Here is a 23,493-nt window from a genome sequence, read left to right as displayed (position 1 = left end):
GTTCTGAGAATCTACCATGATAATAAACGTAAAGCACCATATAAAGCTATTTATATTATCTTCATAAACTACTACTAAGGGGAAATATAGGTAAATATTTATCTAATAATGGCAGAAGAAATCATTGAGGAAAATACTAATACATTTAGTTTCATAAATGTTCACAATTTCTATACACAGAAAACACTATTAATCAAAATAGAGGGAAAGTCTTCAACATACACCAAAGGAGCAGTATCCGTAATATACAACGAGTTCTTAAAAATTAGTACCATCTTTTCAACAAGAGTGCTGAAACAATTCAACGGAGAAGGTATATTTGTTTTAAAAATTGATGCTGGGACAACTAGGTAGCCACATACAGAAGAATTAAGTTGGACCTCTAGTTCATATCACACACAAAAATTAATTCAATATAGAGCAAAGGCCTAAACATAAAAGCTAAAATTATAGAAACTCTTAGAAGAAACATAGAAATTAATATTCATGAACTTAGAATATGCAATGTTTTCTTAGACATGACACCAAAGGCACAAGCAACCAATAAAAAAATAGAAACTTGGACTTCATCAAAATTAAAACTTTTCTTCAAAGGACAATATCAAGAAAATGTAAAGACAACACACAGATTGGGAGAAATTTTGCAAATCATATATCTAGTAAGGATCTGGTATCTAGAGTATATAAATAACTCTTACAACACTTAAAAAAATTAAAAATGGGCGAAGGATTTGAAGAGACATTTTTTCCAAGAATATATGTAAATGACCAATAAGCACATGAAAGGATGCTCAACATCATTAGTCATTAGGGAAAGGCAAATAAAAAACAAAATGAGATACAACTTCACTCCTACTTAGGGAGGATATAATTAAAAAGACAATAACAGGTGCTAGTGAGGACATGGAGAAGTTGGAACCCTCATGCATCACTGGTAGAAATATAAACTGGTGAACTGCAATTCCATTGCTAGGTGTATAATATGTTCATGTAAAAACTTGTACATGGACGTTTATAGCAGCATTATTCACTAGAGCCAGAAAGTGAAAAAATAACCCAAATATCCATCAACTGCTGAATGGATAAACAACATGTGGTGTATCTATACAATGGATTATTATTCAGCCATAAAAAGAATGAAGTACTTATACATGCTACAGAATGGGTGAACCTTGAAATTATGCTCAGTGAAAGTAGCCAGTCATTAAAGGACCACATACTGTATGATTCCATTTACATGAAATGTCTGGAATAGATAAATCCACATAGACAGAAAGTAGATTAATACTTGCCAGAGAATGGGGGGTGGGTGATGGGGAGTGACTACTCATGAGTACAGGGTTTCTTTTAGGGGTGATGAAATGTTCCAGAATTAGATAGCGGTAATGGCTGCACAACTTTGTGGATATACATCTTAATTTAGTAACCTCACGTAGAATCTAGCTGAAGAAAATATTTACCTAAAGCTATGTAATAATGTTTTTTATTAGTAAAACAATACAAATATACTTAAATATCCAAAAATGGGTAATTATTTAAAATATTTTTGACATACACATACAATAGTGTAACATGCAGGTATTAAAAACTATGTAAAAGAGGATTTAATGAAATGAAAAGATGCCCATTATATATTCAATTTTAAAAATCGCTTTTAAAAAGGCCATATAATTTTGTTCCATCTCAGCAAAAATAAAAAGCATTTCTATTTGGCTAAAATGTTTGGATAAGTATGCAATAAAATGCAAACAAAATTAATCTCCATTGGAATTACAGATGATTGTATTAACTTATAACATTTATTAAGGTACAATCAACATGCAATAAACAGGACATGTTCAAAGTGCACAAATGATAAGTTTTGCATGTATATATGCCTGTAAAACCAATACTACAATTAAGATAATAAAAGCTTTCATCACCCAGAAAGTTTTCAACTATCCAACTATGTTTATTTATTTAATAAACAGCCAATTTCCAAAGTGATCACGTCATTTTACATTCTCTCCAGCAGTGTGACAGAGTGTTCCAGTTGCTCCACATCCTTTCCAACACTTGGTATGGTTAGTCCTATTAACTGTTTATCTTTCATCAGATTAGCCTGGATAGAGGTTTATCAATTTTATTGATCTTTTCACAGAACCATCTTTTGTTTTCATTGATTTTCTCATTGTTTCTGTTTTCTACTTCATTGATTTCTGTGCTGATCTTTATTATCCTTTCTTCTGCTTATATCAGGTTTCGTATGCTCTTCTTTTTCTAGTTTCTTAAGGTGGAATCTGAAGTCATTGACTTGGGACTTTTCGTCTTTTCTACTGTAGGTGTGTAAAGCTATAAATTTTTTTTAAATTTATTTATTTATTTATTTTTGGCTGTGTTGGGTCTTCGTTGCCGTGCATGGGCTTTCTCTAGTTGCGGCAAGCAGGGACCACTCTTCATCGCGGTGCGCGGGCCTCTCATTATCGCGGCCTCTCTTGTTGCGGAGCACAGGCTCCAGACGCGCAGGCTCAGTAGTTGTGGCTCACGGGCCTAGTTACTCCGCGGCATGTGGGATCCTCCCAGACCAGGGCTCGAACCCGTGTGCCCTGCATTGGCAGGCAGATTCTCAACCACTGCACCACCAGGGAAGCCCCAAAGCTATAAATTTTTCACTACATAATGCTTCAGCTGCATCCCAGAAATTTTGATATGTTGAATCTTCACTTTCATTCAGTTGGAAATAATTTTTAATGTTCCTTTTGATTTTTTTCTATGACCCTTGGGTTATTTAGAGGTTGGTAGTTTAGTTTCTAAATACATGGATATATTCCACATATCTTTTTGTTATTGATTTCCAACTTAATTCTACCATTACCCAACATTTTTCTTATTCTAGGTCCCAATGTATTCATCAAATATTTTTCATAAAGCCTTTTAGTTCCCATTTACAGATGTTTCTCTCATGACCAAACAGCTAATGAGAATTCCATGGCCTAAATGATCTACTTTGAATAACATCTTAATACTTTCCCCAAACTCAGAAACTCATCACACTACTAAAACCTGTTTCTACATCTGCGATTTTGGCTTTTATGATCTCCTTGTGTGGCTCATTTTTTCCCTGGCATTACTAAACCTCAATTATAAAACAATCTCTCTGAAAAAGGTATCAGAAATTCCTAACTATTTTCTTGCTTTGGGTGTTTTAGGGGCAAAAAGAAAATACCAAGTTCCTTTCAAAATTTAAGATTGTCCTTTGCATTATATCCAGCCCAAACAGATATGACAGAGTCCTGGTGCCAAGAATGTGTCCCATGCAGCCTTTCTTTTTAAGTAAGCTGAAGACTGCTTCCTCAATTAGTTGAAACTTCTGGGTGGTCTTTTTAAAAATAGTTCTTTGAAGAAAGTAGTGAACTAATAGTACTATAAAAAAAAAACTTTAGTCCTTTAACTTTGAATCTAAGAAAGAATGAAGAGAAATTCAATGTTTTTTGTTTATTCATATAGAATTTTCTATCTCTGACTTTTAAGAGCGAAAAATTCTAAAAAAATCCAATGGAAGAAAGTTTTTTTAAAAAGATGTGTATATATTTGGGCTTAGAATTAGCCAAGTTTAATTAATTAAGAGAGAGAGAGAGTGTGTGTGTGTGTGTAAACTACTTGGTTTGCTTATTTTTATATGTAAATAGATGCATACACACATTCTGCAGTCTATATTAAAGTCAGTGTATAATAAATTTAAAATATCTGGGACATGTAGTAAATAAAGAACTCTGTGCAATTCTGAGAAAATTGGCTATTACTTAGCCTGCACATTTCATTTCCACTTTTGGGTCTGAAATCACCCCTGTGTGTTCTTTCAATATTATCCCCCCATTACAGCTTGCCCTAGGCAAAATACTGAAGTAGCTGAAGTTGCCTTTATGGGCACTCCATTCTCTTCCAGAGACTCCTTTTTCCTTGTTACTCTTCTTGGCCGGTCAGTGAAAAAAAAATTGTATTTCAGTTGTGAGGCCTTTTATTTCCCTGAAAATTATCCATTTAGGTAGCTATTCCCTCCAGAGAAACAGAGGACAGGCTGACAATATTAGTCATCTTCACTACTCAAATGCCTGTAACTCTGATTTTCAGTACTACACTGGATGCGTCAGTCTAACAGTTTGACAGTGAAAATAGTCACCACTTAGCACTCAGAGCACTTAATATTGGTCCTGGCTAAATCCAGCAACCCCAAACCCTCTCCACCCACCCACCCCAAATAGGAAGGAGAGTCAAATGAATTCTGTCATTAAAAAAGAAAATCTTCCACAAACAGGGACCTAACAATTGGGGTGGTTGGCTAGTGGACTGAGCAAATTTAAATAAGGTAGACTATTTACCTATTGTAGACTTTGCAACTCCTCCAGGCAAATTCATTCTAAATGGCATTTTTGGTTGTGTAAATACAATGTCTGTACTAAGAATTGTTCTGAATACAGAACACTGAATTTAAGTTCTCCATGGTGCTGCTGACCTTTATCAGTGATTGGCCAAAGGAGCTTTGGTTGGCAAATGAATATCGTCATGGCCTTCGGCTTAGTTTTCTTGCCTCATTGTTTTATTAGTGGAATTATTAGCAGCTATTTCTCACTGTCCATAAGCAGAAGGTTTCCTGCTTCTGTCCACCACTGCCCAGAATGCATCGTTTTCTAAGGCTGTTGTCTCCCCAGTCTATATTAATGTCTCCCATTTAAATAAGCTTTCCTAAAGTACCCATTATCACACACACACAAAAAGACTCAAATCTGCATTTGGCAAATACCATCCCAGGAAATTATCCAAAATCATGGATGCCAACAAAAGAGGTCAACAACCATTTGCTTTTCATGTGTGTTTAATTATTGGAGGGAATTTGATTTGCCAATTATGCTAGTATTCTGAAGCAGCTTCATTTTGCTGTTGAGAATGTGAACTTCTTTAAGTGGGACTGTGCCAGTGAGCTTATGCCAGATCCATTGTGGGCACCGAAAAGTTTAATTTGTGATGAGAACCAAATAAAGAATGGCAGGAGCTATGCTACTGCATAGAGATAAATGGAGCCTGTGCCCCAGAACAGGCAGCCAAGGTGGATGGTGTGATTCAGTGGTCAATGGGATGACTTCTTGGACAAAATATTTCTCCCATTGCCTAATATGCTCACTGTGAAAGATAAACCTTTGAATCAAAAGCACTAGTAGAGAAGCAAGATTTATCAGAAGACTCAAGACAAAGGAAGTGTTGGTTTCAAGGGAGGAGAGGGTCAGGACAGCAGGTCTGAGGTGGGAGCCTGGAAGTATAGATCCATGAGTAACTAAAATGCCCCAGACACAAGCGTGTTCTAAAAAGAGAAAGAAGAAGATGGAAACAAAGGAAGACATGGAGGGAAGCAGGAGCAAATTTACCTTGTCCCACTTGGCCTGTTTTGTGACTTAGAAATTCTTGTCTAGCTAATATTTGTACTTTAAGAAAACCAAGGAGATAGAAAGATTCTTTTGATGTTTCAGTTGAAGAGCACTAACTAGGAATGTTCTATATAAATGCACTTCCAGAATTTAGATATTCTAACACCAAAGAGCACAGAATAAAAGTTTATCAATCCTCCTGATGTTTTCTCTTTTTTCTCTTTCCATTATGTAAATTAAAGAATAGGGTGTTCCAAAATATTAGAATTGACAGATATAAATTGCAAGATAGTCATGAGAGTATTCTTCCAGCCTGAAGATTCAAGGACAGATACTACAATGTAGGCATTGCTCTGATCAAGGCAGCTGCATCCTAGTTGGAGAAGTTGAGTGTCTAATCACATCAGTATGACACCAAATGCAATCCAGTGGGATTTAAAGAGGTCCTTCCTGGTTTGGTCTCCATAATGGTGATATAGACTGCATTTTATATACTTGCCTCTAAAATATTATTGAATAAATGTTTTTCACGTGATGCCAGTAAGTAGTTATTTATTCTGCCTTTGCATATGATTAAATGGAAATTTATGTTTTTGCTGAAAGGGTTATTTTGCAAAGACCTTCCTAAACTATCACTAAAAATGCAAATCATAGTCAAGAGGTTCCTAACAGCAGGCCATGCTCTGCTTCTCAACTGGAGAAACTGCAGATGTATCCTTTGGCCATTCACTACATACTGAGAGAATATTTGCCAACTGCGCAGTTCTTAAAAATTGATTTTGCCTAAACCAGATCATAGAAGTTAATGATTCAATGAGATCCTTGTCTCTTCCTCTTTTCCTGTGGGGTTTTTTGTTTGTTTGTTTGCTTTTCAATGACAAGTTGCCCTTTTTCATACCAGTTTTATTGTATACATTTTATTAAATACTTTAAGCACATTTCCCCTCTTGGAAGAGGAAATCTTAATCTTAAATCTTATTCCAAAATACCTGTCACCTTAACTACCTTAGCTGTCGAACAGCCAACTTAACCTATTAACCTGGTTGTTGTTTTTTTTTTTAAGCAATGGCATTTTGACAGAATGAAATTCTTCCCTTGAAATTCAGGAATGAATGAAAAAACGACACACCCTTCCAGATGTGAAGAAAATAAATATTATCCTGCCCTTGAACTTCCTGAAATTTAAATGACCTTCGGTTTTGTGGTACTTTGCACCCCACCCGCTTTACTCTCTTCCGCCACCCCTTTGGCCCAGCATCACAGATTCACTGAGCGTTTCTAAGCTCACTTGTAGACTGTTTCTAACATGGCGGGGTGGAGTGGGGACTGCGGCATATGCCCGTGTTGGCATTGGATCTGACGCATTTCGACGTTAGCAGAATGAAGAGGTGACGTGGTTGCCCCTGAACTCATTCATTGCTCGAAATGACCATCTAAAGTCCAACGACATTGAACCTTCTTACTTCATGGCTACTCTTACTATTCACTCTCTTTGTCTCTCCTCTAAGCCCAGGGAGGCTTCCATTAGCCTGGCAGAAAAGAACAGCAGAGTTCAGAGAGCCTCACTAAGGTGATTACATTCGACAGACTGGTCTCGCTCCCTTTTCCACTTTTTCACCACTAGCAATGGCTGCTTCTTTGTTTTACATGTCATGCCTTTCTCTTTTCATGACAGAAGTCAGATAATTGTGTAAGGAGTGCATCAAAAGTCATGATCCTTAAGCAAATTTTAAATTAGGAGGAAATGACATAGATAATTTGGCCTCAGGTCTTGTTCTTTCCCTTTTTTGCCCCTATTTGACTACATTTTACATCTATAGTTTTTGCTTTGAGTCTGCTGTTGGTGGTAGTACAATTTCAAACAATCTCCATAGTACTGGGTGAAGAAACCAAATAGGAAATGCTGATGAAAAATCAATTCTACTCATACGAAGCCTTCAATGGCTTGTACTGTGTTTTATTTTCTACCAGTGTGAGAATATTCTATCAATAAGATGGGCTGGGGATTAGCAATGGGGGTAGAGGAGGTAGACAGCAATGAGAGTCCATGTAAATGCCTTTAAAGATTTTATGCCTTATGTTGTTCTACAAATGAACTTCAAGAACCTGGGTGGAAACACTTGCAGGAAGGTACAGGCAGTCATATGCTCTTGGCCAAAAGCGGTCCTTTTAAGTCAGATTATGCAGATTATCTTTTCAAATGAGGAGCAAACTTGAAAGATGACAGGTTGAGGTTGAGGCAGGCCAGAAAGGGTCACAGAAATCAACAAAAAAAATGGAGTAACTAGTAGTGACTCTAGTAATTACTTAGTTAACTCTAGTACACCCTCCATCAGCTGCATTTAGAACCACAGAAATGCCAATCTTTTTAATTCATTCACTGAACACTCACTGAACACTCACTACATGCCAGGAGTACAAAGACTAATAAAATACATTTTTTGTCCTCAGGGGGTTTAAACTTTTATAACATTAGCATGGAATCGAACACTTTTAGGTGCTTCATTTATCATTTGAAAATTAAATGACTGTTTTCTAAGTTTGTATGAAATGTGATGATTTGTCTAATAGGTAAGTTGTGTGTGTGTGTGTGTGTGTGTGTGGCATATCTAATATCTAGAGAGCTATAGCATATGGTTGTGCAGATTGTGTACTATACAGCACTGGAGGCTGCCATTCATCCTACAGTGCACAAAGCAAAACCAGCATCCCTGAGCTTCTACTGTGTGCAGAGGATATTGTGGTAAACAGAGTTTCTACCTTCTTGGAGCTTGCATTCCAGCTGTTATGCATCCATGCAATGGGCTGGATTCTGCTCTCAAATCCTATAAAATATATTCCTAGAAGCACTTTAAAGTACATGGCTTGACAGTCTTTTGCTATAACCCAATATGAAAATGTATTAAAATTCTAATGTGTTCCATAATTACACTGATCATTGAATTTATAGCAATATTATGTTAATCTGGCGTTCCTGAAGCGTGAGAATCCAATACTAAAAGTTAACCCGTTACTTTCAAAAATTTTTACATTTTACTTTCATAAAAAATTGGAAATCTTTTTAAAGCATGTTATGTTTGCATCTTCCTTAGTAAACAGAGAATATATGACATGGTTAAGAAAATCCCTCTTGGGGTGTGGAGAAAAGGGAATCCTCCTACACCGTTAGTGGGAATGTAAATTGGTGCAGCCACTGTGGAGAACAGTATAGAGGTTCCTTAAAAAACTAAAAATAGGACTACCGTATGATTCAGCAATCCACTCCTGGGCATATATCCAGAAAAGAGGAAAACTCTAATTCGAAAAGATACATGCACCCCAATGTTCATTGTAGCAATATTTACAATAGCCAAGACATGGAAGCAACCTAAATGCCCATCAACAGATGAATGGATAAAGAAGATGTGGTATATATATATACAATGGAATACTACTTAGCCATAAAAAGAATGAAATAATGCCATTTGCAGCAACATGGATGGACCTAGAGATTACCATACTAAGTGAAGTGAGTCAGACACAGAAAAACAAATACTATCTATATATGATATCACTTATACGGGGAATCTAAAAAAAAAAATGATACAAATGAACTTACTTACAAAACAGAAATAAACTCACAGACCTAGAAAACAAACTTATGGTTACCAAAGGGGAAAGGGGAGGGGGGAATAAATTAGGAATTTGGGATTAACAGACATACACTACTATACATAAAATAAACTACAAGGACCTACTGTATAACACAGGGAACTATATTCATTATCTTGTAATAACCTATAATGGAAAAAATCTGAAGAACAGATATACATACATATGTATAACTGAATCACTTTGCTGTACACCTGAAACATTGTAAATCAACTATTCTTAAAGAAAAGAAAATCCCTCTTAGTAATATGCTCTAACAGGGTTGTATTTTGAGAATATTATTGTGAGACGTGTAAAGATAAATATCTCTCGGTGGTTGTGGCACTTTGTTTAGAAGAGCTGAGAGCATCAGGAAAAATGCAAACAAGCGTGACATGCAAGACCTTCTTGCCCCTGCCCCTGCCCGCCTGTCCAGCCTCGTCTCCGGCCAGCCCATTCTGATTATCCCACTCTCCCGTCACAGGGAGCTACGTGTCGTCACACAAGCAGCCCAAGCCTCTCACAGCTCATTTCCTTTGCATGTGCTATTCTAATAGACAGCGATATCCCTTTCCCTCTTCTCTATCTCCTTCTTATCTTTCAGATCCAGCTGAGCAGTCACCTTCTCTGTGAAATCATTCCTAGCCGCTCCCAGGCACCAGGATTAGGTGCCTGCCAAGGTTGCTGCATTTCACAGCTCCAGGGGGTGCCATTCCCTCTGCATACCACAGAGCTCCTCCTCCTTCTCCAACAGTATCCTACGGAGATGCCTCTATATGCTTAGCACCCTGCTGTCTACCACTTCGCAGCCTCCCAAAGGGTAACTGCTTTGCCATCTGAAGCTGAACCTTACTTCTACTTGCCTGGCATGAAGTGGCGCTCAATGGATAATTACTTGAATTATGGCTTCACGCGGCACAGTACATATTAGGAGCCCTCAAGATATGTCAGGCTGGTTTTTCCCTCCCTGGATCTGTTCAGATTGTTCACTTAGCCTATCTGGCCATTTTTTCTCTATTGGGATATCTGTCCTTCAAGTCATTCCTCCCATTGCCAGTGGCTGTGCTGCTGGCGGCCTTTTTCAGGAGTCCATGAGCTCTAAGGACACTGCTCCTTCTCCACGGCCCAGCTGCTGCTGTTTTCTTCTCCCTCCTCCTCCTCCTCTTTTTCTTCTTCTTTTCCATCTCTTTCTCCTCCCCCCAATTCCTCCTTTCCTTCCTGCTCCTCCTCCTCTTCTTGTTCTTTTCTGCTTGCTTCTCAGTGGTAGGAAATTTTGCCTTTCAAACGCTTGTCTGCAAATGCACACTCTGAATCAGCCATTGACATTTTATTTCCCATGGCATTTATACGTTTCGTGGTTCTCTCAGTATCTGCAGTATTGTGTGCACTAAAAATGATTTTCAGGTTGCAGTTATTACCAACACCTGAGGGTGATGACTGACAGCTGAGTTTGTGAAGTTTTGCTACAACTTTTTAATAGCAGTTCATTTTTTGAGGAGTTGCACAGTGTCACCATTTCCCTTGCTTTCTAGGTACTTTATTCTCAGGATTACATTTTATCGCCTAGATACAGATAGATCTGCGTACTGCTGAAGTTAGCAAGATGAAAGAGATTATTCAAAGGTCATTAGTACACAAATAATCCTCAACTGTCATTTACCCGGCATTGATGAGAATTCTGATCTTTATGTTATTGTTCATGAACAGCCATTTCTTTCTATGAAACTTAGTTTTTATGGTTGCTCCTTTCCTCTTAACTCTAACAGCACCCACCCAGGAACTCTGTCACCTTTACACTGCTCTTGCTAGCATGGACTTGAGACTCTCCATAATATCTTACAAAACCATGGTCAAGTTTGAAATGGAAAAGACCTTGGGCAACTTTGTATTGGTAATTCTAGTGGTGGGAATATGGAGGGAGTTTGAAAGTCTGTGGGAGGGTTCGGGGTGGTAATTTTATGGTATTTAGGACATTGAAAAACCTTCGAGATCTATGTGTACCTACTTTCCGTACTTCTGATAATACTGCCCATATTTTTATGCATTATACTCACAGATGATTATTTACTTCTAAGTCAATGGCAAGACTAATACCTATATTACATAAAAGTTTTAAATGGCATTCTTCTTTATGAAAGTTATAAATTATGTAGATATTTTTAGTGTCTAGAGCTCTGACTGTCTAAGCTTCAGTGCCTATAAAGGTTGATTAAATGATGTTGTTTTCAAAGCAATTATACTCCAATAAAGATGTTTAAAAAAATAAAAAATAAAAGATAAAATGTTTTCAGAATGAAAAAATTCCTCAGCCAAAGATGTAAATGAGGATTATTTAGTTTTAAAAGCTTAAAAAACACTGAAAGATCACTGTAACTTAAAAATCTATTAAGACATATTCTTGGGTTGTATCTTGTATCACAAAACCAATTTGGAAACTTGATTTAACGAGCTTAGCAGTCAATATTTGCGGAGAATACTGGATTCTCCCTTTTTGTGCTGTGTAGACACAGCCTTTCAGACTGGAACAGGCTTTGTTATTCATAAGCCAATGAACTGAATTCTGATGAGATCATGCTTTGACGTAGGATGTGGACCAATAGTAAACCTGCTTCAGGGTCTTGGAAGATATCTTAAAAGTGACAGCCAAAAGAGGTGGGGGGCTGCACCAAGCAAAGAGGAGAGAAGTTTATGCTCTAAAGATCACTAATGGATTTATTTTTGTTTTTATCATGACAGTATGATCAGATACCTCAGGAAAACATTGATCATAAAACTCTTCATTGTATTCAGTAAAAAATCAGAATTGACATATATTTTAAATCTTTCTACACCTTCTCAGAGTCTGATCATCGTTTAAAATATGTGAGTTGCCTGATTCTTGTTGTTTGTCAGCTAGTTTAGAATTCCATGTAGGATACAGTGGGGAGCTTAGAGGTGGATTTTGCATTATGTTGAAAACTTGTTACTGTCACATCTGTGATGCACCAAAGCTGTCTTGTAGATAATTTGCAGTTGTATTTTTAGATCTAGTGTTAATATAATGTTTAACTGACAGCTGTTGAAATTTTGATCTTTATAAGAAATGCTAACACTTTAAACGAAATGGAGCCTTAAAATACTGTTTTGCTAGCTTAATTAGAAACACTTTCAAAAGCAAATTAGTTGAAATTCATGTTATGATCAGTTTTCTATAGGTATAAACTGTACTTCTAAATAGCTTAAAAAAATTGTTTCAAATTATAAAGTCTATAGCTAAGAGGTTTGGATTTATTTAGTTGTGTGAATATGAGCTAGAGTAACTTGCTTTTATGTAACCTACATTTAAAAGCAGTCCTAACACTTACCATCTTATTCATATTTGCACATTAAAATACAAAGAGGAGAGTTATTTTCCATGGTGTTAAAATGATGTAAAAGATTAATAAAAATGGAAGTTGTTTTATTTTATTCACTTTTGTGTTTTTAGATTTGTTATGTTAGGAAACAATGAGATAGCAATCTAAGCTCTTAATATTCATATAGGTGTATATATATATATTCATTCTTTTACAGTGCTTCAGGAAAAACTGTTTACTATACATCATTGGTTAAAAGGGGCCTTCCAATCTCTTTAAAATGCCTGTGTTTAAGTTCTATTTGCATTGCAATTCACTAGGGAATATGTTTACCTTTGTAGAGTTTTTAATTTAGTGACAAATTCCTTGCCAGCATTCAAAAATCATTTAGGGGCTTCCCTGGTGGCGCAGTGGTTGAGAATCTGCCTGCCAATGCAGGGGACATGGGTTCGAGCCCTGGTCTGGGAGGATCCCACATGCCGCGGAGCGACTAGGTCCGTGAGCCACAACTACTGAGCCTGCGCGTCTGGAGCCTGTGCTCCGCAACAAGAGAGGCCGCGATAATGAGAGGCCCACGCATCGCGATGAAGAGTGGCCCCCGCTTGCCGCAACTAGAGAAAGCCCTCGCACAGAAACAAAGACCCAACACAGCCATAAATAAAAAAAAAAAAAAAAAAAAAAAAAAAATCATTTAGTATTACTGAGAATGGCAGTAAGTCATTGGATTTTATACATTAAGAAAAATATTTTTAATGTTTAATTTTATATTATTCAGTATAATGCTTTGTTAATGATGCTACTGAGAATTTTGATCATGGACTCAAGGAAGAATGAATCTATAAAATGATGTGTTTCCTATACAAGTATGCCTAGCAAGTATATGGTTTAGAGTAAAACAACTTTTTTCAGAACAATGCTAACATATGTACAAGTTTTTCTTGTTTGGTTTTTGAGGAGGTTATTCTAGTCCAGAAACAAAATTTTAGTGAAATTTTAATTTTAGTCAAAATTACCTCTAGCATGTGGACTTATTATTCTCATAATTTGATCATGATTATAATGCCAAGACACCATGTAGCATGGCAGCATTTAGCAATCAAACTATAAAAGAAATTGTGAGTGAGCTTGGGAAGTGACAGCACTGCTAATTTATATACCAACAGGTTTAATCATCTTTTAAGAATTGCTCATGAGGCGATTTGATTTTTGAAAATTTTCTTTATGTGTAATAATAGAAAATGAATGTTTTCTGCATTCTATGAAGGATGCATTTTTAATTGCATAGCAATGTAATATTCATATCAGTTATAGTCTAATTTTTAATGCTCTATGGTAAAATTACGATTTTTTTTTAGGGCAACAAATGTAGGATAAGTTCCCCACAGGTAAACAGAAGGGAAGGTAAAGGATTCATTTTCTTTTAATCTCACCATTATCATCAAAATGTATTTCTTCACATGTATTTATTGACCTCCTTTACTAATAACTCTCTGGTTAAGAAGCAAACTATTAATTATGGAAGACATGCCCCAACCCTAAAAACCTAGAAATCTCATGTAACTGAAAGGCTTTTGAGTAGATGTGAGAACCCTGTAGGTGGCGTACACACAGCTCACGGGAATATGCCCAAGCTGCTGTAGCAACGTCCACTACGCTCCAGGGCTTTGAGACCTTAAGTCCTGCCCATATCTTATACTAGTTTTTTCTCCAACAGATTGTGAATTATCCACTAGCATTAGAACTAGAATATTGGGGGCTTCCCTTGTGGCGCAGTGGTTGAGAATCTGCCTGCCAATGCAGGGGACACGGGTTCGAGCCCTGGTCTGGGAAGATCCCACATGCCGCGGAGCAACTGGGCCCGTGCGCCACAACTACTGAGCCTGCGCGTCTGGAGCCTGTGCTCCGCAACAAGAGAGGCCGCGATAGTGAAAGGCCCGCGCACGGCGACGAAGAGTGGCCCCCGCTTGCCGCAACTAGAGAAAGCACTCGCACAAAAACGAAGACCCAACACAGCCATAAATAAATAAATAAATAAATTTAAAAATCCTTCCCTCTTAAAAAAAAAAAAAAGAACTAGAATATTGGAATATAATGAGAGCAAGTCTGGAATTTCCTTGGCATGACCTGGGAAGAGTCTTACTGACTGCCCGTGTAAATGCGCAGGCATTACTATAGTTACAACTTATATTTTCTCCGTCTTGTTATATGAGTGGACTTTGACATCTACCTGTCCACTGGTATTATCCCACAAGATTGGAGAGGCATAGTTTATGCTGCCTACTCTCCAATACAATTCCAACCAAAGGTATTGCATGTAAATAAACGCTGAAGGAAGTGTTCCCAGCTCTTAAGCATCACTATAAGGTTAGGGTTTCACATAGTCTATAACCTGGGAGTGTCTATGCCTCATTCATTTATTCGTTCAGCAATGCCAGACTATTAGTTACTCAGAAACAAGAAAAGTCCAAATAAGTCACTGTGCTTATTAGTATCTATATGCACTGCTTTCCCCCATACTCCCTAGGGATTCAATAAAAACTTGCAGGACTGAACACTATAAACACCAAATATAACATGTGCTTTTATTTGTATATGCTTTTTATGTTTTAGAAAAGCAATCAAGAAAAAAAACCACTGTGGAACCCTTTCCTAAAGCTGGTTTTGGAGAAGTCTAACCCCTATCTCAGGAATTATCTAAAGCAGGTTCAGATGGGTCAATGAGCTGCTGGAGCAAATGTGCTTTGATTAAGTGAAGAGTTGCTGAGTTTGTCCCAAACTCTATCAATATTCCTCCAAGAGACAGCTGGCAAAGAATAACCAGCCACAAAGCAAGAAGTGAATCAAAATGCTACTTAAACAAGCGTTATTGATGTCATCCCTTTAAAAATCCATTAATTTGTTTTTTGAGGTGAACAGTCCTAAAATGCCATGTAAGTAGAATGGAGGGCTTGATATCTCTGTTAAGAAAAAGTTGAATAATAATAACAGCAAAGACTGTGTGGAAGACTTTGACATTTGTCATCAACTATTCTAATTGATGGATAAAAAAAATCTGACCCTGAAGCAGTTGAATTACTTAAGAGTCACACAACTGGAGTGACAGAGCAAAGAATGAAACTAAATTCTGCCTTTCCTCCATCACACTGATAACATATTGCCCATCTCCCTAGGATAGCCCCAATTTACATGGTACTGGTTTCCCATACAGTTATAAGTAGTTCTTCTGTTCACTCTCTGCCCTGGTTTGGATGATAAATCATATGATCACATCCAATATCAAATAATGTAATAAATATAATAAATACAGGGAAAAGAGAAGAGAAAAAAATGGTTACAGTGGATGGGTAAGATTTGTAGGTAACAAATGGAGAAACAGAAGCAGAAAAGCAAAACAAAAGATAAAAAACATCTTTGAAATGAAAAATTTAGGGGCAAAATGGAAATTAAATAGGCTGATTTCAAAGTATGGAGGAGGAAGGAAAAAAGTCATAAAATTTTAAATGCAGCTTATTTTGAGAGTCGTGAGGACCCTTGGTTCAATTATTCTAAGGCTTTAACATTACCGGACACCCTGGTGACCTCGTAGTCTAGAAACGGTCGGTCTGTTGCTTCCTTGTCCTTGGCGTGATCCTTTCGTAACTCAGCTTTGACTCCCTGAAGCTCAAGCACGAGATGAAGAACGCCTGGTATTCTTAAAGGCTTAGACACGTGGTTCTCCAATCTGAGCCTGCGTCAGACTCACCTGGAGGAGGGGGCAGGGCTTGTGAAACACTGCCAGCTGGGCCCTACCCTCAGTTTCTGATTCAGGAGATCTGTCGTAGGGCCCAGGGAATTCGCTTTTTTAATGAGTTGCCTGGTGCTGTTACTACTGCTGCTTCAGGCGCTCCTCTGTGTTTTGATTCCTGCACTCATTCCAAATAGTGAGCTTTTTTTTTAAATTGAAGTATAGTTGATTTACAATGTTGTGTTAGTTTCAGGTGTACAGCAAAGTGACTCAGATATATATATATATATATATACATATATATTCTTTTTCAGATTCTTTTCCCCGATAGGTTATTACAAAATATTGAGTAGAGTTCTCTGTGCTATACAGTAGGCCCTTGATGGTTATCTATTTCATATATAGTAGCGTGTTATGTTAATATGTTAATCCCAAACTCCTAATTTATCCCTCCCCCGCACCTTTCCCCTTTGGTAACGATAAGTTTGTTTTCTGTCTGTGGGTCTGTTTTGTATATAAGTTCATTTGTATCATTTTTAGATTCCACATACAAGCGATAGTGAACTTTTTAGAACTCACCTGCCTCTGAGAAGGAGATATCTTTAGTTTGCTATTTTCTTACATTTATCTATGAAAACTGATCAGGTTTGAGGTGAACCATGCCAGCTTGATAACAATACCTTAGTCTGCATAGTTTTTATACTTTTCAAAAACACTTTTCACCTTGGGGAAAATATTACTATTTTGTAGGTGAAAAAATTGAGGCCTGATGTGTTGATGATGAGACCTGGTATAGAACTCATGTTTTCTTCCTCCTGACCTAGGACTTTTTCCAGCTTCTTAGGTTGCCAAAGGATCATGCCAAGGAAGCAGTAGACTGACCATGGCCTGAGAAGGAGGTTACCCCAATGTCTGTGGCTAGACATCTAATTCAGGGCATCATAAATTCTCTTCTACTTCAGTATTTTGCACTTTCATAGAGCAATGCAAGATGACAGGGCAGATGTTCTGTTCACTTGGAGTTTATACAGACTCACTCCCTGAGGGTAGTTATTGGTGTATAATTGAACACAGATTTTTTTCATTCATGGCTTCTCTTTTGATCGTTGGGTATATTCCAAGCAGTTCTGCATTCTGCCCCATTGTGTGCAGTAAATCCTGGGGCTTAGGTAAACACCCAGGGGTCCCTCCGCACACTGAACAATTCAAATGCATCAGTAGTCTGAGTTCTTTAGCCATCATTTGGGTCAGTGGTCTGACTTCTGGATTTTACACACCTGCAGAGTCAAAATAGAAAACAAAGCCAGCCAACAAAAACAAAACAAGTGATGAATCAGCATAAGATTGTCATTAAAAATATATTGCTAAGTAAGTATAAAATAATCTACAATTTTAAAAAGTCTAAAAGTTATAATTCCATGAAATAAAGGCCATTCTAACAGAAAAATGGTCAGAAAAGTTACTTCAGAAAAAAAGAACAATTTTTAAAAGTTGAATTAATTTAACCTAATGAAAAAGTATACTTTTGCAGTCCCTTGTTTTTTTTTCATTTCACTGCACCACTGATCATGGACCGTCTTCTGCCTGTAACTAGATCAGACTTGAAAGATATCAAGGAGGAGAAGATTCAGTCTATTGTAAAATAATTCTGTCCAATCAGATTCTATGGTTTGCTCATTCAGTTTCTAGCAACCTCTGTATTTATTCTCATAACCTGTAAACTAAATTTCAAGTGCTGAATTGAAACCTGGTGTATTTAATTATGCCCTCAATGGAGGGAAAAAAACAACTCTTCACCTGTCCTCTATATAACTACACACATGATCTTCAAACAGTGTAAAAACTCGCCTCAGTCTTGGCTCCTTTAGTCCTGGTAACTGTTTCTCCCAGGTCCAGTTTTCCAATCGCCCTTCCTCTTGGCACACAGGATGGGCGTGCAGTGAGGAAAGCATTCCAACTTTGGATGTACACACGCCTTGTGCCAACAGTGCTGTGATCAGTGCTATGCCTACAACCCAGCGAGAGAAGGATGAGGAGAAGCACTCCAGCTTGTGTGAAGCCTTGAAAGAGTTGTGAGAGCTGATGGCATTCTTCAGGGTACACCAGACACCAGTGATGGTGGTGGATTGTTCAGGCTCACATCAGACTGCCCAGATCCCCAGCTTCTCACTTTACACGATGCGGACTTCACCACTCTGACGTGTTTCCAGAGCTGTAAAATGTGTATACTAACATACTTCAATTGAGCTGTTCTGAGAAATAACAATTAAATGGGTGAAGCTTCAAGGACAGTACCAGGCATGTACAGTTGTCCCCAGAGTCCTTGTGGGAATTGGTTCCAGGATGCCCTGTGGATACCAAAACCCACAGGTGCTCAAGTCCCTTATATAAAATGCTCAAGGGCTTCCCTGGTGGCACAGCAGTTAAGAATCCGCCTGCCAATGCAGGGGACACGGGTTCGAGCCCTGGTCCGGGAAGAGCCTACATGCTGTGGAGTAACTAAGCCCATGCACCACAACTACTGAAGCCCATGCACCTAGAGCCCGTGCTCCACAGCAAGAGAGGCCACCGCAATGAGAAGCCCGCACACCTCAACGAAGAGTAGCCCCCGCTCACTGCAACTAGAGAAAGCCCGCGCACAGCAACTAAGACCCAATGCAGCCAAAAAATAAATGAATTTATTAAAAAAAAATAAAATAAAATGCTCAAGTCCCTAATATATTTGCATATAACCTAGGCACATCCTCTTGTATACTTTAAATCATCTCTAGATTACTTATAATAACTAATACGATGTAAATGTTATGAAAATATTTGAAATTAAAGTTTTGCTTTTTTGGTACTTTCTGCAATTTTTTTCCCAAATATTTTTGTTCTGAGATCGGTTGACTCCGAGGATGCAGAACCCATGGATACAGAGGGCTCTACTGTAACAGTAGTTCAGGAAATATGTGGCATTAGCTCTCAAGACACAGAAAATAGCATACATGCCTTCCACTTTGTTTTATTTCCCCATTGCCTAATACAATAATTTTAACACGGTAGGTGTTTAAGGAATAGCAGTCGGCCACTTTGGTGTTAGACTGTTGGTATTGTATATCTTTGTGTCTATCGAACTATTAGACTTTTAAGTTGGGCAGATATCTTGCTTCCAAATAGTGGTTCAACTGTCACCAAAGCAGAACTGTAAAATCACAGTACTATCATGCCTGTGACTGTGAACACAGACATCTTAATCTGAACTCATCTTGAAGCTGGCGGCAGCATCACGGTGGCAAGGTTTGGTAGGCAGTAGAAAGAGACCATCAGTGTGTGAGCTGCAGGTGAACTAAGACTGTTAATTCAAGGCTGCCAATAACTGGTTCTATAAAAGCCCCCAAATTTCCTAAATTCTGCTCTTGTCAATAACTGAAAAATTTTAACCAAAAATACCTGGAAATTCAGAGAAGACATCATTACAAATGCAAATGAACAGGGTTCAGTGTCCGTCTCCTTTGAGGACCAGCACACAGACAGCTGGCATAGCCCTCATCCTCAGGAACCTCAACCTAGTGCGCAGTACCTCGCGTGTACTTGCAGTTTGCTTAAACACCTGAAAATTGTGTCCCTGAGGTTTGCCTTCCTAGTTTCATGTCTTTTGGTGACACAGTTGTTATACCGCCAGGGTAACAAAGACCATTTCCACTTTCTCCTACCTGGACTGCACTGATGCCCGTGTAGGGGTATTTGCACTGAGGATGTGCAATGTCCTCAGCTATTTTAATTAAAGATGGTGCGCGTGTGAATGCACGTGTGTGTGCCCACACGTGAGCCACCGTGGTGGTGCTCATGGCACCAGAGTGGTGCTGTAAACAAGGCAGGGCACGACCTTGCCACGAAAAGTGCCATCTGACTCTCATATGGAAGCCTTGGGAAAAAAAGTTTATACTCACATATAACATAAGTCAAAGTTTTCTTATCACCTACGTTCAAGTAAAAGAGCCTAAATAAGAAAGGCAACAAAACATATAACTTTCTCTTTCAGAAAAATAAGTGTAACTCAAAGTAGGTGTTGCTTTTGCCTAAGGCAAATACAAACATTGTCGCTTTCTTAGATGTGTGACCTCCAACAAGGTAACTGTGTCAGAAAAAATGGAAAGATTTGTCTCACAGGGTTATTATAAGGACTGCATGAGCCATTACACGCACGGTGCTTAGCAGAGCACTTGGCAGATAGTAGACGTTCAATTAAAAGGAACTGCTGTTATTATTATTATTTATCTCCAGCACTGCCCCCACCCCAGGATGTTTGCATTTTAAAACTGGGTCGTTGGATACTTAATACTGTGACACAATGGAATGAATCCTTAGTGATATAATTTTTAATACTATGATATGGAATTAAAGTAGATATATTTGTGTGTGATATATTTTAGGTACAAATGAGTAAAAATCAGGGTGACTTCTGTGGTAGGATGCATAACTGTGTGTGTGTGTTTTTAGGGGGGAGTACACAACTCCCTATAAATTATACTGTAGATGTCCACCCTAATGTGAAAGATAATCTAGCAAATTCTCTGCCTCTGCTCATCTTGACCCTTCTTAGAATGTCTCCTTTAACAGTCAAAATTGTATGTTTTTCTCACACCCTCTCTTCCACATTTCCCCCTCTCCTCTGATTCCCGTGGTGAGCAAAGAGCACAGGACACCTCGTATACCCGTTGGCCCACTGTCTTATGTGTCTGTCTATAACTGTGTCAATCATATTCCAAATTCCAAAAGGTCACCTCTATTATATCTGTTCACCCAAAGCGTAGTTCCGGGCTGGAAACAGGTAATAATTGTTAACAGTATGCCTATGGACAAAAGTCAGTTGTTTCAAAAAAATAATCATTTCCCAAGAAACCTCAGAGGAGCAAGCAAGTGAACTCCTGAAAACAAGATCAGTAAATCGGAATTTTGCAGGTGACAGTTTTAGTTTCCTGGGAAAGTAAGTTTCTCAATTTGCTCATCCACCATCTTCTTTCTGTGACATAATGAAGAAAAATAAAAGGCTTAAAGCAAACATGAGAGACTGAATCCATAAGCGTCACAACGATGCCGATTTCAAAGTATGGGAGAAGGCAGAGAGGTACTGCTGTCCCAAGAGACTTGGGGGACGTCTGTGAGTAGTGCATTAGGCTCTGCAGAAGAGGCTGGCCTGCAAGGACCTCCAGGAACAGACTCAGAGCTCTTTAATAAGTATTCCAGGGAGTCAGGCTTTCCTGGAAAAAACAAACTAGTGTGAGAAGTCATTACTGTGCAATTTCAGTCTTAAAAATAGCCAAGTATTGTTAAGGCTGCTGTGTGCATGAGAGAAAAAGAAAGCTCTTGTTAATGTCTGCCTCAGCTTCCACATTAAAGGAGGAGCTACACTGAAAATCTTGCCTGGCAAATACTGCAAAGGTCGTCCGGTTTGTATTATTTGGAATCACTTTTTGGTCCTTAGAATGACAAAGTTTTGGGGGGATTGTGTCCCTTTTTGTCAAATCGGTCTTGCAATAAAGGACAGCCAGGCGATGGCTCAGCCTCTTTCACTCAGGACTACAGCTGCGCCTGGCGGTCTATTTCAGATCTTTATTTGCCTAATTGCCCTGCGAGGCTGGCAGGGACGGTCCCTGCAGCCGTGGCTCTGATGACTGCAGAGACCCTACCTGGCACTCCAAGTTGATGCGTCAGCATTTTAGGTAGAAATGAATGAAAAATCAATCAGGATGACTGCAGTGGTAGCATGCACAACTCTAACCTAGTTTGTCTATAATTTTCAACTATTCACCATAGACCCAAGCAGTGTTTAAGATGGTGAGTCTGTAACAAATGTGCTGCTTCTGTTTAATCAGGCATGTTTTTGTTTGTCCTCTTTTCTATTTAGAACAAGCAAATCTAACCTGCTTAGGAAGCCATATGTAAAATGAATGGATTCAGTTCTGAATTAAACCTGATGATAAATATTCATATGTAGCTATATCAAACTGTTTTATTAACTTATACTTCAAATTCAGAGGTTTAAATATTTTTGAAAAGTCTGTTTATATCCTTGCCACGTCTTTTTGTAACTTGCTATAACTCTACATCGAAACTATACTGTTCTAAATAAATTTCAAGATTTACAATTCTGCAAAGATAGAGTTAAACACTGTTTGGACTCTGGCTACATAAGAGAAATTGGAATTGTTCAAAGCTGCAGTCTTCAGCTCCCAAAGACAGCTACAGTAACTTTCTGAGCACATCGGGTTAAATATTTTTACAGACCCATTCTATGATGATAAGGCAGTAATAAGTTGTGCAGTGCAACACTCCAAAGGGTTCCAAATCTCACAAGCCTCTTTGTATGTGATGCCCTCACAGTGAAGAAGATTCTTTGGGCTACAAAGATGAAGAGTCTACTTCTTCTGGTGCTGATTTCAATCTGCTGGGCCGATCATCATTCAGACAACTATACTGTAGATCATGACAGAGTTATTCACATCCAAGGTAAGAAAACACAGCTTCTCTTATGAAAGTCAAATTCATTTCAAGTTACTTAGAGTTGAGATGCTTGGTTAGTGTTTCTTAATTTTAGTTCTGCTGCATTGACTTTTCCTTTCAGCGAATTGGTGAACATGCTCCCTGGCTTCTGAATGCTATTGCATTACAGTAGAGTTAAGAATCAGGGACAATTAAAGTGGATTGGCTTAAGAATGTCCAACTGCAGGGAGCTGATGCAATTGTTCAAGGCTTTTCAGTTGCTATCTTCTAAGTAGAATGGAGGGTAGAAAGTTTATTTAGAGGCAAGGCAAAAGGGGGGGAGAAATAGGAAGTAAAACTTGAGATGTAAGGTAATTTTGTTAGAATCATCATTAAGAAAAACAACGTGAAAATGAAAGTCAGACAAGCTAAGGTTCAGGAAAAAGTAACTTACCCTATTAAAATTTCCTTCGGTAAAGCTTTAGTTCCCATAGACCAATGTATTGCCCTGCATATTTCTTTTCAGCTCAGCTGAATCCTAAGCCTGGGAGCTGTAGCAGGATTTGAGGCTGCAGTACAATGCAGCTATTTCCTCAGCCCCAGCTTCAGATGAGGGACATCCTGCATTAAGAAAGCTAAGAGACTTAGCTTTCCATAAGACTTAGCTTTCAATGTTGCATTTCAATGCAATAAGAAAAATATAATTCTAAAGGAGCTGGAGCTTCTCTCTTTGCCCTTGTATGCTGAATAATTAAAATAAGAATGACAGGATTTAACAGTTTAAACATATGATGGTATGAATTTTAGATGAACTCTGTTTGGGGACCAGAGCATTATAAGTTTGCTAAGAGACATAAAACATCAAGTTATAGCTTCAAGGTCAAAAGTGTAGTCTCAGAAAACTGCATACACTGTTGAAAAGTATGACTTGTGAAGGTCA

At 38.1% G+C, this 23,493-nt stretch overlaps 1 protein-coding gene across 1 annotated transcript in view; it reads left to right on the top strand.

The window, feature by feature from the left end:
* The window catches only part of HAPLN1 (hyaluronan and proteoglycan link protein 1), a 71,810-nt gene that overhangs the window by 17,382 nt on the left and 30,935 nt on the right, over positions 1–23,493 (top strand). Inside the window, exon 2 of the mRNA XM_036849347.1 lies at positions 22,455–22,580. Within this exon, the coding sequence (XP_036705242.1) occupies positions 22,481–22,580 (100 nt within the window). The 5' untranslated portion in view covers positions 22,455–22,480. The remainder of the gene's footprint in view (positions 1–22,454; positions 22,581–23,493) is intronic.

Source organism: Balaenoptera musculus, chromosome 3 (genome assembly GCF_009873245.2).
Source record: "Balaenoptera musculus isolate JJ_BM4_2016_0621 chromosome 3, mBalMus1.pri.v3, whole genome shotgun sequence".
Classification (NCBI taxonomy): domain Eukaryota; kingdom Metazoa; phylum Chordata; class Mammalia; order Artiodactyla; family Balaenopteridae; genus Balaenoptera; species Balaenoptera musculus.
This window is presented reverse-complemented; position numbering and strand designations above follow the sequence as displayed.